This window comes from Festucalex cinctus, chromosome 15 (genome assembly GCF_051991245.1).
Source record: "Festucalex cinctus isolate MCC-2025b chromosome 15, RoL_Fcin_1.0, whole genome shotgun sequence".
Taxonomy (NCBI): domain Eukaryota; kingdom Metazoa; phylum Chordata; class Actinopteri; order Syngnathiformes; family Syngnathidae; genus Festucalex; species Festucalex cinctus.
The window spans coordinates 1,891,982-1,907,500 of record NC_135425.1 but is presented as its reverse complement, the minus strand read 5'-3'; the positions used below and the strand labels follow the sequence as shown (position 1 = coordinate 1,907,500).

General features: G+C 41.2%; 1 protein-coding gene across 2 annotated transcripts in view; it reads left to right on the top strand.

Annotated features, from left to right (window-relative positions):
* scai (suppressor of cancer cell invasion) overlaps positions 1 to 15,519 on the top strand; it is an 836,016-nt gene that overhangs the window by 787,740 nt on the left and 32,757 nt on the right. For both annotated transcript variants that reach the window (XM_077497223.1, XM_077497222.1), the window contains 2 exons: positions 9,524 to 9,697; positions 13,805 to 13,905. In XM_077497223.1, coding sequence (XP_077353349.1) covers positions 9,524 to 9,697; positions 13,805 to 13,905 — 275 coding nt within the window. The remainder of the gene's footprint in view (positions 1 to 9,523; positions 9,698 to 13,804; positions 13,906 to 15,519) is intronic.

Below are 15,519 nucleotides of genomic sequence, written 5' to 3'. Positions count from 1 at the left end.
CCACCTTCGATACTCGTCAAGTTTTTGAGCTTCAAAACCAAAGAAGCAATTCTCCGTAAATCTTGGCAACGGAGAGGCTTTACTTGGAAAGATAAACACATATCTCTTGACAATGATTATCCTCCTACCATCTTGAAGAAAAGAAGAGAATATGCAACCATCCGCAAAACCTTGAAGGACAACCAGATTCCATTCCAAACTCTCTTCCCCGCGAGACTGAAGGTGAAGTACGCCGACGGTGCAAAAATCTACGAGACAGCCATGGAAGCGAGTGAAGACATGCCCAGAAGAGGCCTTCCTGTTACAGTTCTCAAGTCACCAGAGACCATCGTGGAGCATCTGAAGCAACTGACCTGGAGCAGAGTGACCAGAGGAGCCCGCCCTACAATGAACTCGGGACAAGTCCTGAGTTATAAAGAGAAGTTGAGAGCTTTCAAGAGAGTAGCAGCTGGACCCTCGGGAGAATGAGGTTTTCTTTTTGTTATTTCAAAATAAGGATTTATATTGTTTATTTGGATAGAAATGAAGGTTGAAGGCCAAGCAAGTTTTTTTTTTTTCTTTTATTCACTTTTTTCATTGGTGTGAAATATGACGTGAGTTATGGTTCTGTGGAGAGTTGACTATTGTGACATAGACCCCAACCGATAAAGGCCTCCCGTCACAGCAAAGATGGATGTCGCCTTTAGAGGCACAGGAGGGTCAGCATTGTAGACCCCTACGTTGGAAGGTATCACATGTGTGCATTTGTTTATATTTTCAATTTCAATTTTCAATTTTACTTTTTGTTCTGAGTTCAATGTTAATGTTGAGGAACCAGGAGCCTGTGGGCAGTATTTCTAATGTTGAAAAATGTATGATAGATACTTAAAACCTGTTACAATCAATATCAATGGCTTACATAATCCAATTAAAAGGTGGAAAACATTGTCCAAGCTAAAGAAAGAAAAGGCAGAAATTGCTTTGGTACAAGAAACGCACCTTACAGATGAGGAGCACTTAAAATTGAACAAATTAGGATATAAACACGTTTTACTTTTCACATAGCTCTGGTCGTCGTCGTGGCGTGGCGACGCTGATTTCAGAAGCCCTGAACTATGAACACATGTCTGAATATATAGATACAGTTATAGCGTTATAGTGAGGGAAGACTGTAGTTCTAAATGAAACACTTGACTCTTCGAATGGTAAAAGTGGCCTCAAAAAGATAAGAAAAAAGTTGCTGTATCTTATGGAGGAAATAGGAATAGTAGATGTATGGAGAGAGAATAATCCATCGAAGAGGGAATATACCCACTATTCTCACCCACACAATGTCTACTCCCGATTGGATTATATTTTTATGTTTAAAAATGACTTGGCACTGGTGAAAGGTTGTGATATAGGACCTTGTACAGTTTCGGATCATAATCCTTTCACTGTCAATGTCTGCCTCACAAGCAAAAAAAGAAATACTGTTTGTAGAATGAACAACAACATTCTAAATTATCCGGATATTAAGGATAAACTGATGGATGCAATTAAAGAATTCCTAAGCTTTAATGATAATGACGAGGTCTCCCCTGGAATCTTGTGGGACACACTTAAAGCAGTTATGAGAGGTAAAATTATAAGCCTAGCTTATCAAAAGAAAACCAATCAACATAAACTTGCATGTTTAGAGGAGAAACTGTTAAAACTACAACAAGAACATTTTAAGAATTTGAAAAGTGAAGTAAAGTCTGAAATGTAAAAATTGAAAAAAGAAATTGATGATATTAACACATTGGACGTACAGAAAAAAACTCATATTTACAAAACAAAAATATTATGAGGCAGGTGGGAGATCTTTGAAGTTACTTTCTTACAAATTGAGGAAGCAACAAGCAGAGAACAATACATAAAATTATAGATCCCTCAAATAGCAAAATAGAAACTGAACAAGCAGAAATTAAGAAATGTTTCCAAAATTTACTATACAAATCTGTACTCCCAGACTCACTTTGATAACCACGACCAAATCGATTCCTTCTTAGCGCAACTAGATTTATCAACCTTGACTGTTGAGCAAAATGATAAGCTTATAGCTGCAATAACAAAAGAGGAAATTCAATGGGCCATTAAGAGACTAAAATGTGGCAAAATGGCAGGGGCTGATGGATTTGGTCCGGAATGGTACAAGGCAATGGAGACCCAATTAGTACCAACTATGCTAAAAGTATTTAACTGGGTGATTGAAGGGAAGATGATACCCAAATCGTGGAATGAAGCAATAATATCCATTATTACAAAAGATGGAAAAGATAGATTGATGTGTAGCAATTACCGGCCAATAAGTGTTCTAAACATTGACTACAAGCTATTTACGTCAATTGGAAAGATTGGAAACAATTTTGCCATTGCTAATACACAAAGACCAGACAGGGTTCATAAAGACCAGACAGACACAGGACAGTATTATAAGAGTAATGAGTATAATGCAACATGTGGTTCAACAGAAACAAGAGGCTTTGATTGTTAGTGTGGATGCAGAGAAAGCTTTTGACTCTGTGAGGTGGACCTTCCTATACAAAGTACTTGACAAATTTAAATTGAATAAATCAATAATTGAGGTAATATCAGGATTGTACAATAAACCGTCCGCTAGAATAAGGAGCCAATAATTTTACAAAAAGGAACTAGGCAGGGATGCAACCTCTCTGCACTACTCTTTGCATTATACATTGAACCTCTAGGTCAGTGGATAAGGCAAAAACAGGAGATTAAAGGGGTCACACTTGCTGGTGAAGAGCAAAAACTTGCCTTGTTTGCTGATGACCTACTATTGACCCTAACTCAGCCTACAGAGACACTACCCACAATATTAAAAACACTTGAAGAATATGGAAGATACTCAGGTTATAAAATTAATGTAAATAAAACCCAGGTGTTAACTTTGAATTATGAGCCACCTCATCATATCACAAATGAATACAAATGGAAGTGGGACGCAGAAACGGTCAAGTACCGAGGTATCAGATTACGTAGAGATTTTACAAAGATGTATGAGGTTAACTATACACCTCTAAATGCCAAACTACAAATAGATTTACAAAGATGGAATGCGGTTCCGTTTTTGGATCTCAACTCTAGGATTGACTCAGTAAGAACGAATATTCTCCCTCAAATGCTGTATTTATTCCAATGCTTACCATGTCTAGTACCACAAAAACAATTTATTGAGTGGGACAGAATGATATCGAGGTATATATGGATGAGCAAGAAACCTAGGATAAAATATGCAACATTACAATTGCAAAAAGACAAGGGGGGTAGAAATCTCCCATGTTTACGTGACTATTTCTATGCTGCCCAGTTGAGACCACTTGTGTGCATGTGCTCTCCTACTTTGCGGGATGGAAAGACCTGGAGGAGAGAGCAATTACGAATATCCCATGGAAAGCTCTACTATTTGATACTAAATTACAGCAGGAAAACAATCTCAAAGAAAGACTATCCAACATGATGATCGTAGCCTTAAATGAAACTCTCAAAATGTGTAATTTGGAAGGAGACACAAAAATATATCGATGGTGCGCCTTTGATACTGAATTTACCCCCAACACATTTGATAACAGATTCAAACAATGGGTTACGAAAGGATTAACTGATTATAATTCCTTTGTTCACAAGGGGGCTTTTCAATCTTTCGAAACCTTAAAACAAAAACATGGGTTGGGTTCTGAAGACTTCTTCAGATACCTGCAGGTTAAGAACTATTTTAACCGCAATATTAAAATCCAAATGGACGGAGGATTTTTACAAGTATTAATGTTATTAATACGATCGGCTACCCCTACTAAACTAATCTCCAAATTGTACAATGGCATCCTGCGGGGTAAGGGGCGGAGCACATGCTATGTGAAGGAGAAGTGGGAAAGAGAGGGGAGAATTAATATTTCAGAAGACGAATGGACATATATACGTCGGAAACAATGGTCTACAACAGGGTCAAACATTTGGCGCAAATTTTGTTGGAAGAACTCGATGAGATTCTTTGTCACACCATCCCAGTAAAAATACCAAGGAACTGGAGATGCATGCTTGAGATGTAACAAAGGAGGAGCCAACCACTTTCATATATTTTGGGATTGTACAGTCATACAAGACTATTGGTTGGACATTCATTACCATTTGCAAAATGTGTTTAATGTCGTTATCCCCATGTCTTTTATTACTTTGTATCTGGGTAAAGTAGGCTTGCTGAAATTTAACAAGAAAGAAAAGAAACTTATCCAGATTCTGCTGGCAGCAAGTATGAAAGCCTTAACGAGAAAATGGCTCAAACCTGAAAGACCCTCTATAGATGACTGGATTGAGGTGGTTAGGGAAATTTTTGTGATGGAAAAGATTTCCTTTTTGATTAAGCTACAGCTGGATGTGTTTCATTAAATTTGGTCTAAATGGACGGAGTATGTTAAGCCTGTACGAGGTGACTTTGTATAATGCCTACCCCTGTGTTTTTTTTTTTTTTTTATGTGTGTGTAACAACTATAGCAATGTACTAGGTTCCTGGCTCCTCTGTTTTGTTTTGTTTTGTTTTTGTGTTTTGATTTGATGTTCTATTGTTTATGTAAAAAGGAAAAGCAAGAGAATACTGTATATTTTCCAATCGAAAGTGAGATATGTGAATGTGCTTTTCAATAAAAAGTAAATTTGAAAAAAAAAAAAAAAGTCTCTTGGACCCATTTGCTAAAATGAACAGGAAGTGAGCTACGGATTTTTGAATGTCCCATTTTTGACGATTTTTGCACATTTACAGGGCGCATACTTTTGCCCACTTCTCCTACACATTTCATCTAGTTTGCTTCAAACTTGACCTGGATCATGTCAAAATCTGAGCCAATGACAGGGGAAAAAATCTTGACTTTTCGGAATACTATATGATGAGTGTGGGGCATCAAATTTTGTGTGTTCAGATGAAAAAGGATATTCTTAATAACTCCCCGGTATATCCTCCAAAAAATCCCAAACTTGACATGTATGTTTATAGTCAAGGCCTGAAGGTATCTCTATGACAATATTCAGTTATATATGTCGCGCCACCTAGCCCTTGAGGCAGAAAAAAAAAAAAGACCCCACTTACAGTATTTTTACAAAAATTGTAAATACGTTTCACAATGAAAAAGGATATGCTTAATAACTCCCCGGTACATGCTCCAAAAAATCCCAAACTTGACATGTATGTTTTAAGTCGAGGCCTGAAGGTATCTCTATGACAACATTCAGTTATATATGCAGCGCCACCTAGCCCTTGAGGCATAAAAAAATAATAAATAATACCCCACTTACGGTATTTTTACAAAAATTGTCAACTCATTCTAAGTGTAATGACCAAGTTATTTATGAATATTCTTTTACTTTCCACCACTCAAAATGTTCACTGGCACCAGACCTATCCAAACATACGTACTTTTTTATTTAGTTTGATTTCTTTTTCATAGCCTCTATGGACATTAAAAGCAGTATCGTGAATGAAGGATATGCTTAATAACTCCCAGGTACATGCTCCAAAAAATCCCATAATTGACATGTATATTTATAGTTAAGGCCTGAAGGTATCTTTATGACAACATTCAGTTATATATGCAGCGCCACCTAGCCCTTGAGGCATAAAAAAAATACCCCACTTATGGTATTTTTACAAAAATTCACATTCTAAGTGTGATAACTAAGTCATTTATAAATATTCTTTTACTATACACCACTCAAAATGTTCACTGGCCTCAGACCGATCCAAACATATGTGCTTTTTTTAATTAGTTTTTTTTTTATTTTATTTTTTAAATCGCCTCTATGGACAATAAAAGCAACATTGTGCGATCAGTACGAGCGATGATGTGTGCTTATATACTTTTACAAAAAATACCAATCAGGGTAACTCATTGCCTAAAAATAAAAAAAAGCTGATTTTTGCAGATCTTAACATTCACCAAAACCCATTGAGCTTGACACACTCATCACACCTGGCAAAAAAAATCCACATGTAAAGGTTTATTATGCCATTTTCAAAGAAACTCTGCTCTCAATGTGCCAGTACCCCAACGTGCCAGTACCCCAATGTGCAAGTACCCCAACGTGGCACGGGCTGCGAGGGCCCTTTATAGCTGACCCATGGGTGCTTTCAACCTTAACTCATGGGTACAGGATTCAATTCCGACGCCGGCCCCCTTTCTCCAACCGGGTCAGAGAGACGGTCATCAACGACCCGGTGAGGGCAATAGCTCTGGATCAGGTTCGAGGCCCTCCTAGCCAAGTCCGCCATCGAAGCAGTGGATCCCTTGGCTCAACCCAGGGGGATTCTACTACCCCTACTTCCTCATTCCAAAAAAGACAGGCGGATTCCGTCCTATCCTGGATCTAAGAGGGCTCAACCGTTGTCTCAAGGTGTTACCTTTCCACATGCTGACTTCATCGGCCATTTGTGGCTACTCCCATTTGGTCTGTCACTATCTCCCAGGGTGTTCACACGAGTGGTGAAGGCAGCCCTTGCACCCAGCATGAAGGTGCTCCCGTATCTGAACGACTGGCTGATATGCGGACCATCCAGAGCTCAGGCACTCCGAGACACGGGTGTGATTCTGGAGCATGTGGCAGGTCTCGGCCTCAAGGTCAATCTGGAGAAGTCTTCTCTCACCCCTTTTCAGAGGACTCTGTTCATCGGAATGTCGTTAGACACCACCTCCATGATGGCTCGGCCTTCCCCACAGAGGGTGGACGACCTGCTGCGCCTCGTCTCCCTCTTCCATGCCAAAAAAATTACGTCCCTGACGGCCCTGGTGCCACTGGGACTGCTGTCGCTGCGACCATTGCAAAGGTGGCTGAACAGTTTCCGCCTCGATCCTCTACGGGACCTTCGAACGCATCTTCGCGTGTCCGGGCGGTTTGTGGATTCTCTTGCGCCATGGTGTCGCAGGTCTGTTCTGTCAGCGGGTCTTCCGCTGGGGGTGGTACCAGCACGTCATGAAGTTGTCACCACCGATTCTCGTTTGAGTGGCTGGGTTTGGCAGCACAGGACTGCTCAGGGTCAGTAATCTTGCATCGGACAGATCACTCCACATTAATGTCCTGGAACTGCGAGTGGTGCATCTGGCCCTCATTCACTTTTTGCCGGACGTGCCAGGGAGACATGTCCTGGTGCGGTCAGACACCGCCTCCACTGTGTATCACATCAATCATCAGGGAGAGACGAGGTCAGCCCAGTTGCTACGGGCCTCACGACATCTTCTCAAATTGGCCGCTCCCCCCCTTGCCAGCCTGCGGGCTGTGTTTCTCCCAGGCATTGCCAACCAGTCGGCGGACTCTTTGTTCCGCCATCGTCCGCCTCAGGGAAAGTGGCGTCTCCACCCGGAGGTGGTCGGCGACATTTGGAGGCGCTTCAGCAAAGTGACAGTCGACCTGTTTACCTCCGAGGAGTCCACTCACTGCCCCCTCTGGTTTTCTCTGAGGGAGCGGAGCAGCCCGCTGGGCCAGGATGAGCTAGCACACCCTTGGCCGAGAGGTCTTCTGTATGCTTTCCCTCCTTGTTCATCTGATCCTTCAAAGGGTCCTTCAGGAGGGTCACACAATGTTGCTAGTGGCCCCTTTTTGGCAGAACCAGACTTGGTTCCCTCTTTCAGCGTCTATGCCCATCCAACCCCCGGCTCCTGCCCGGTCGGCTGGATCTTCTATCCCAGCAGTGGGGCCGGATTTAACATCCCGATCCTTGTCGGCTCAAGCGGTGTGTCTGGCCTCTGAGAGGCGAGACTCATTGCTGACTGAGGGCTCGGCGTCTGTCAAGAATACGATCCTTCATGCCAGGGCTCCTTCCACTCGTTTACTGTATGCTAACAGGTGGAAGTTGTTTCCAGAGAGGTGTGCCAACAGCGGGCTGGACCCCGTGACGTGCCCTATTCCTACTGTTTTGGAGTTCCTTCAATCTGTTTGTTGAGGGACGCTCCCCTTCTACAAAGTTTACGAGGCGGCGATTTCGGCTGGTCATGTTACAATTAATGGCAAGTCTGTGCCATAGTCTTGTGACATGCTTCCTTAGGGGGGGCCCTTCGCCTTCATTCTCGGACCCCGCCTCGGGTCCCCACCTGGGACCTTCGCTTGGTACTCGACACACTGCGCCGATCCCCCTTTGAGCCATTGGTTGAGGTGGAGCTGAGGTGGTTGTCTCATAAGATGGTGTTTCTACTTGTGATCGCTTCCGCGAAGCGGATCGGGGAGGTCCACGCTCTATAAGTTAACCTAGAATATCTTCGTTGGCACCCCAATGAGGCAGGGGTCACATTGTGGCCAAATGCTGCTTTTGTGCCTAAGGTTTTGTCGGGCTCCCAAGCCAATTGCCCTGTTCGTCTTGCTCTGTTTCCTCCGACGTCTACGGACGGGGATGCTGCTCCAGGCCTTTGCTGTCCTGTGAGGGCGCTCCGCTCTTATTTGGATGCTACGACACGCTGCCGTACATCCACCCAGCTGTTTGTGTCTACGGCGGCCCAACTCATGGGGCCGCTGTTTCCAAGAAACTCCTCTCTCAATGGATCGGGGATGTGATTCAGGATTCATAACGGGTCTCTGGTCAGTCCCTTCTGCCGACGATTCGCAGTCACTCCACCAGAAGTGTGTCTACGTTGTGGGCTGCTCTGAAAGGCGTGCCCTTGGAGGACAGCTGTGCGGCTGCCTCCTGGTCATCGCCCTGCACGTTCTCAAGGTTCTACAGCTTGGATGTCACCTCTCCTCATCCACTGGACGTGGTCCGTGGTCCTGCGGAGACCCTGTTGTGAGGTACACTTTGCAGGGTGTTCATGACATCGCTGGTATTCGGCGTTCCGTGCTGGTTACAGCACCGCCACCTGGCGGTTGGTAGGGATGAAATAGAATGAAAGTTATGTATGTAACTACGGTTCTATGAGTCCTGAACGACCGCCAGCATTGCTTATCACACTTATGTTGGTTTGCACGAGAAGGTTCTGAGAGGTTGTGTCCTGGCGACGATCCCTTTTTATGTACGGGGATTACGTCAGCCAGAACTAGGGACAAGCATATTCTGATATTTTTGCTCGATGCCGCTGTTGCGATAAGGGGAATTCCGTGCTGGTTACAGCACCGTCACCTGGCGGTCGTTCCTTACGTAACTTTCATTTCATTGAATTATCATCAATGATTTAAAAAACTAAATAAATTATTAACTTTTTTTTTTTTTAAATGTTAACAGATTGATCATTAAACATCGTGATTCCTAATATCGGCTTGATAATTATTAGGGCGATAATTATCGTGCATCCTATGTCTTCATCCCTGGTTGTCAGTATTGAAATATTTTTTTTTTATCAAATGCTTGACTTATCACTTCGAGCTCCAATTAAAAACTATATTAAATTATTTTCCCAAGATTATCCATCCAATCCACCCACCCACCCATCCATCCACCCAACCCATCCATCCATCCATCCATCCATCGTCACTTGGAAATGTTGATGCATATTCCTGTCTATGACCTAAATAATTTTATTGCTTACCTGTCCAGATCAGTCTCAACGTGGGAGTCTCTTCACCTTGTTCCTCTACAGTCCACTCTTGGCGTTCTTCTCTGTGTGTGGCTTAAACAGCGTGAGACAAGAACTTTGGAAGAGTGCTCAAGAATTTCTTCACAAAGTTGACCATGACATTGGGCAAATGATAGCACGATCACAAGCCATAGGTAGTATGTCTATTCAAATTTTGTGACAATCACAATGTATAACATCCTATTATAAATATCTAAATTTATATTTCAACTTTCTTTTTAACAATGCAATTGACTAGTAATCCATACTGCAGTTTTCTTTTTTTGTATTTTACAGATTACAGTTTCATATTCTCTTTCAGCATTCCCACTACAATAAAAAAAAGGTCAGAAACAACATATGTGGGAATGCTTTTCCACAACTAGACTAAGTGCAATTTCTGGAGAAATTGCGTGGGAATGCTGAAAGCTGAATGCTAATAGCTGAATGCTAAGCTGAATGCTAATAGCTGAATGCTAATGAAGGAAACAAAGATAAACTGTGAAAAGTACAAAGTAATTAATTACTAGTAATAAGTAGTAGCACTAGTAATAGTAGTAGAAACAGTAGTAGTATCACTAGTAATTATTAAGTATTAACTTGTATTTAAATGACAAATACAAACCCATTCACCCATTCTCAGTCAATAGTCAGCAGTAGTCACCTACTATAAATAAATGTGTCACTGAGATAGACATGTTTTTTTGCGCATGACGTCAGGCACCTACATCGTGTAGTTTCATAATTACATAATTATTCTGAGGGTAGACTACCTTCTTTTCGACACTTGCTTTAATGCGTCTATTACGCTGTTTTCTGCCTTTATATTAGTCATGTACAATATTATTATATATATATATATATATATATATATATATATATATATATATATATATATATATATATATATACATATATTATACACCCTACTCTACTGCAAATTTTGTTTCATTGACCGTCACCACAGTAATTTTAAGCATAAACATTTGTCAGTCAAATTACAGGTAAACTCGACATGTCAAGTTCCGTGTGTTTGAATATTTGAATTTTTTTAAAATCTTGGTCTCAAAGTTTGTCTAAAGTTTTTGTCATAATAGTCTAAAAAAGGTCTAAAATTTAACTTAGTGATTCCTGCAAGAACCCTGTAATTAGCTACAGTCTTACATCTGTTCCGTTTGTTTGAAAATGGATAGATGGATGACTTTTATATAAAATAATTTGATTTTTTTTCATATCCACCACAGGTGTGTCAAGCAAAGAGATGGAATGAAATTTGACACAAAAAAAATCAGTACCATTCATTATTTTAAATGCTGTCTGTTGAATTTATTTCAAATTAAAAAATCAACAATTTTGAATTTCTGCCAGAAATCCTTGAAAATGAGTAGATTATTAAATATAATTGAATTATATTATGACATAAACTGAACTTCAAATTGAAAAATATTGAATAGTTTTTAATGTCTTATTTTTCCATATTGAAAATATGGAAAAATATTGATTAAAAACTTAGTCATGCTAGATGACATTGAATATGTCCATCCATCCAGCCATCCATTTTCTTGACCACTTATTCCTCACAAGGGTCGCGGGGGGTGCTGGCATCTATCTCAGCTGGGCAGTAGGCGGGGTACACCCTGGACTGGTTGCCAGCCAATCCAGGGACATTGAATATAATGATGTTAAATGTTTTTTGCTGATAAAATGTACAAGCAAGTGACATTTCAGTCATAAAATATTAAAAGAAAAGAAAGAAATTGCGATTGGCTGGCAAACAGTCCAGGGTGTACCCCGCCTACTGCCCAGAGCCAGCTGAGATAGGCGCCAGCACCCCCCGCGACCCTTGTGAGGAATAAGCGGTCATGAAAATGGATGGATGGATGGATGGATAGAAAGAAAGAAAGAAAAAAAAAAACACTAACTCTGGCCAGCAGATGGCAGCATTGTATCTCTTTTCAATGGGATCCGGTGGGCGCTTCCCTTCCGCGGTGTTTTTCCACCGAATGAAGCGCGGCATCTGAGCAATTGTGTTGCAAATAAAAATTCAAAATTAAAAAGAGACGAGCGATTGTGATACTTCTCCCTCGAGCGCTCAACATCACAAGCATTTGCTACTGCAACAGGCCACGTTTTACAATTTTGACAAGAGCAAATGGCTGTTGTCAAGAGATTTTAGTTTTAACTTAAAAAGTTGTTAAAGAAAAGAAAAAAAAACAGGTTGAGTAGATTTCAGCTTCCTTGAGATGTCATAATGGTATCGACGAGGAATGCACACTTTTTTTTGTTGTTGTTCCCCCCCCCCACCCACCAACCAATCTTCAGATCGTGCATGATCCGAACCTTGGGGCTTGATCCAAACCCACCACGGATCAATGATGATCCGTTGCACCACTCGTGACGAGCACAGAAATCCATTAACAGAACACCGCTCGGGTTCTGATCGTTCCTACCAATCACGTTCCTCCATGTCTCACTGTCATTGCCCACATGAGCGTTGGAAGTCCCCCAGCAGAATGAGGAAGTCCCCAAGGGGGGTGCTATCCAGCACCCCTTCCAAAGACTCCAAAAAGGGTCGGTACTCTGAGCATCTGTTTGGTGCTTAGGCACAAACAGTCAGGACCCGTCCCTTAACCCGAAGGCGGAGGCAGGCTACCCTCTCGCCTACCGTGGTGAACCCCAACATACAGGTGCCAAGCCAGGGGGCAATCATTATGCCCACACCTTCTCTGTGCCTCTCACCGTGGGCAACTCCAGAGTGGAATAGTGGTGTACCCACCATTGTTGTTAACGTTTGTTGTTAACGTTTGTTACAACAGAGCTCAAGCTCTGTGTGGAGGCGAGTCTGACTATGTCTAGTCGGAACTTCTCGCCTCCAATCGTCAATGGACAGCAGTCATGACACCCTTCCATCATCGTCAATCTGTCACAATAACAAGCCACAAGCCAAACTGCATTGTAATCATCAGTCCGTCATTCGTCACTCCTTCAGCGAAAAGGGTGTCTTCCAATTGGTATCTGTCATTGACCAAGGTCATATAAACAATATCACCATCTGGGGACTCAAAATACCAGTTGGTTTTTAGGGTCTGGGCACTCAGAAAACCGGTCAGTACTGACTGGTTGATTTCACGTGAATCGGTGCTAGGTAGTACCGTCCCAAATCGGTACATACAAAAAAACAACAAAAAGAACATACCCATCCCTATATGTTGCACGCACTGTATTCGAACCCACAACCTCTGCACTATGAGACAGATGTGCTAATAAGTTGTCCTCTGTGCCACCTGTTATAATTTACTTACTTATTTATTTATTTTTAATTATGTTTTGCTAAGGTGGCAAGGTGGATGACTGGTTAACACGTCCGCCTCCCAGTGCAGAGGTTGTGAGATTGATTTCAGGCTCCGGCCAAAAAAAAGTTTGCCGGAGCTTTTCAGAACATGGAACCATGTATGTAAATGTCAATGCCATTTTTATGTTCTTTGTCATTTAAGATTCATAAGACATACACTACTCACAAAAAGTTAGGGATATTTGTCTTTCAGGTGAAATTTCAGGACAAGCCTAAAATGCATTCAAACCTTTACAGGGGAACTTGATGTGACCTCCTCTAAGCTTTTGCATTCACATGTCCAACTGTTAAATGTTTCAGTACTTTCTGCAGTAATTGCTCTTCTCTAACAAGGATATTAACAGTAAAATTCACAATGAATGAATGCTATTGAAAACCTGTGGGATCAGCTGAGTCGCTGTTTAGAGGCTCGAAACTCTGCACCCCAGAAACTCAATGACCTGAGGGCTGCCCTTCAAGAAGAGTGGGATGCCATGCCTCAGCAGACAATGAGTCGACTTGTGAACAGCATGAGACGTCGTTGTCAAGCTGTAATTGATGCTCAATGGCACACGACGAGTTATTGAGACGTTGAAATATTTTGTTGTGGTGTACCCACCATTGTTGTTAACGTTTGTTGTTAACGTTTGTTACAATAAATTGTTTGAGATGAGGAAATCACCGGTACATCCTTCTACTTAAATATCCTACTTTCATGATATATCACTGTAATGTGAACTTTTTACATTTTTCACAAATTTCACCTGAAAAGCAAAATATCCTTAACTTTTTGTGAGTAGTGTAGATATTTTGCCTCGAACTAAAATACGATATTTAACATGAACATTTACTTTGTGTCTGCAACACATCTGTGCCATTAGGAAGACTTTGAACTACTCACTGTTTGTTTTTTTCTTTGTAATCCCTACAGATCAAGCCTTTTTACAATTCTTTGGTGATGAATTTCTTCGACTCCTACTGATCCGCTTTGTATTTTGTTCAGCTACATTGAGACTACATAAAGTCTTTCGGGTAAGTCGCTGTACAGTAATTATTCTAGGGTGTAAAGGTTCACAGAAGTCATGGCTCCGTATGTACTACGGTTTTGGGTCACGGTTCGGTATGAGTTCGTAGTATAAAAGGAAAAACAAAAAGTCCAAAAAGCTGAATTCTCGTAATTTTGTTTTCATTTATTTTTAGCAGACAGTACTGAAGGAAATAGTTTGTCCAACATAGCGTCATTTAGAACTTTTAGAACTACCAAAGGTAACTTGGCATAAGATGCAGATTCACATAAAAGTACTCAAGCTTAATTTTCAAAATGTTCCTTAAAGAAAAAGAAAAGAAATAGCTTGTCATCCTGTCCATTACCATAGCGAACAAGAAGGGGCTCAGAGCTGATCCATGATGTAGTCCCACCTCCAATGTTCCTTCTAAGCTGCGCGCCTGCGCAATCGCGCAGTGCTCTCACCGCCTCAGCGCACAGCAAATGTCTTTCAGCGCAGTAAAAAATAAAAATAAAATAAAAAAAATCCTAACCTGCAGCTGTATTTACTGTTTGTATTTATTATATTAACCTCCTATAAACAAATTTAAACTTGATATAGTACGTGTGGTTAAGGAGCGGGAAAGAAAAATGTGACAAAAAAGCTTAAATGCAAGGGGAACAGCCATGTCGTATTGTGGGATGGAGCGGCTCCGTCCAAAGTGAATGAGCATTACGTCACTGTGGTGACGCCAGCCGGCGCGCGCGTACCACGCACACAATAGGACACCATTCCCACGTCACTTACAGTTTTAATAGCAGTTTGGGTGCGCACACAGTTGTTCTACTGCAGTTTCAAGCATGCATACAAGATACAAACACTCAGCACTGACGAGACTGCAGCGACACGCAACGGCGCCATTCAGGAAGTCCAAATATGGGCGTAGTTGACGAGCCTCTTCAATGAGGCTCTTCACGCATTTCAGAAATGTTCACGTTTGAATAAATTACGTTTTCCATTATTTTTGAGTGGACGATGTGGGCCCATATTTATAAAAATTGTTTTGAGACTTTATTATGCGTAAAATAACCTGTGATTAAAAACAAGTAACAAACTCGGGCTGAATCTAATCGTCTGACACATGATGTGCAAGTGGTTTGAATTTTTTTGTAACATACATACATCATGTAATTTATGATCTCAGGTTTTGGACAGGTGTCATACTGGTTTGGCTGCCATGTGTATGTCTGATGTTGTCAAGAGCTTACTGTATATAAGATGGACTCAGATGGGTTTACATTTCACAGCTAATTTTATCCTGATTGTGTTCATTTAATTAGGGCCCGAGCAGCGACCGCTGCGAGGTCCCTATTGTTTTTGTAAAAATAATTATTAGGGCCCGAGCAGCTACCGCTGCGAGGTCCCTATTGTTTTTCGATTGGATTATTATTATTATTATTATTATTATTATTATTATTATTATTAGGGCCCGAGCAGCGACCGCTGCGAGGTCCCTATTGTTTTTCGTTCGAATTATTATTATTATTATTATTATTATTATTATTATTATTATTATTATCATTATTATGTTGATCATGCCCCACACCGAATATTGTAACTTTTCGCAAAAGGGCGTGGCCGCTACGGTGAGGCAAAGTCT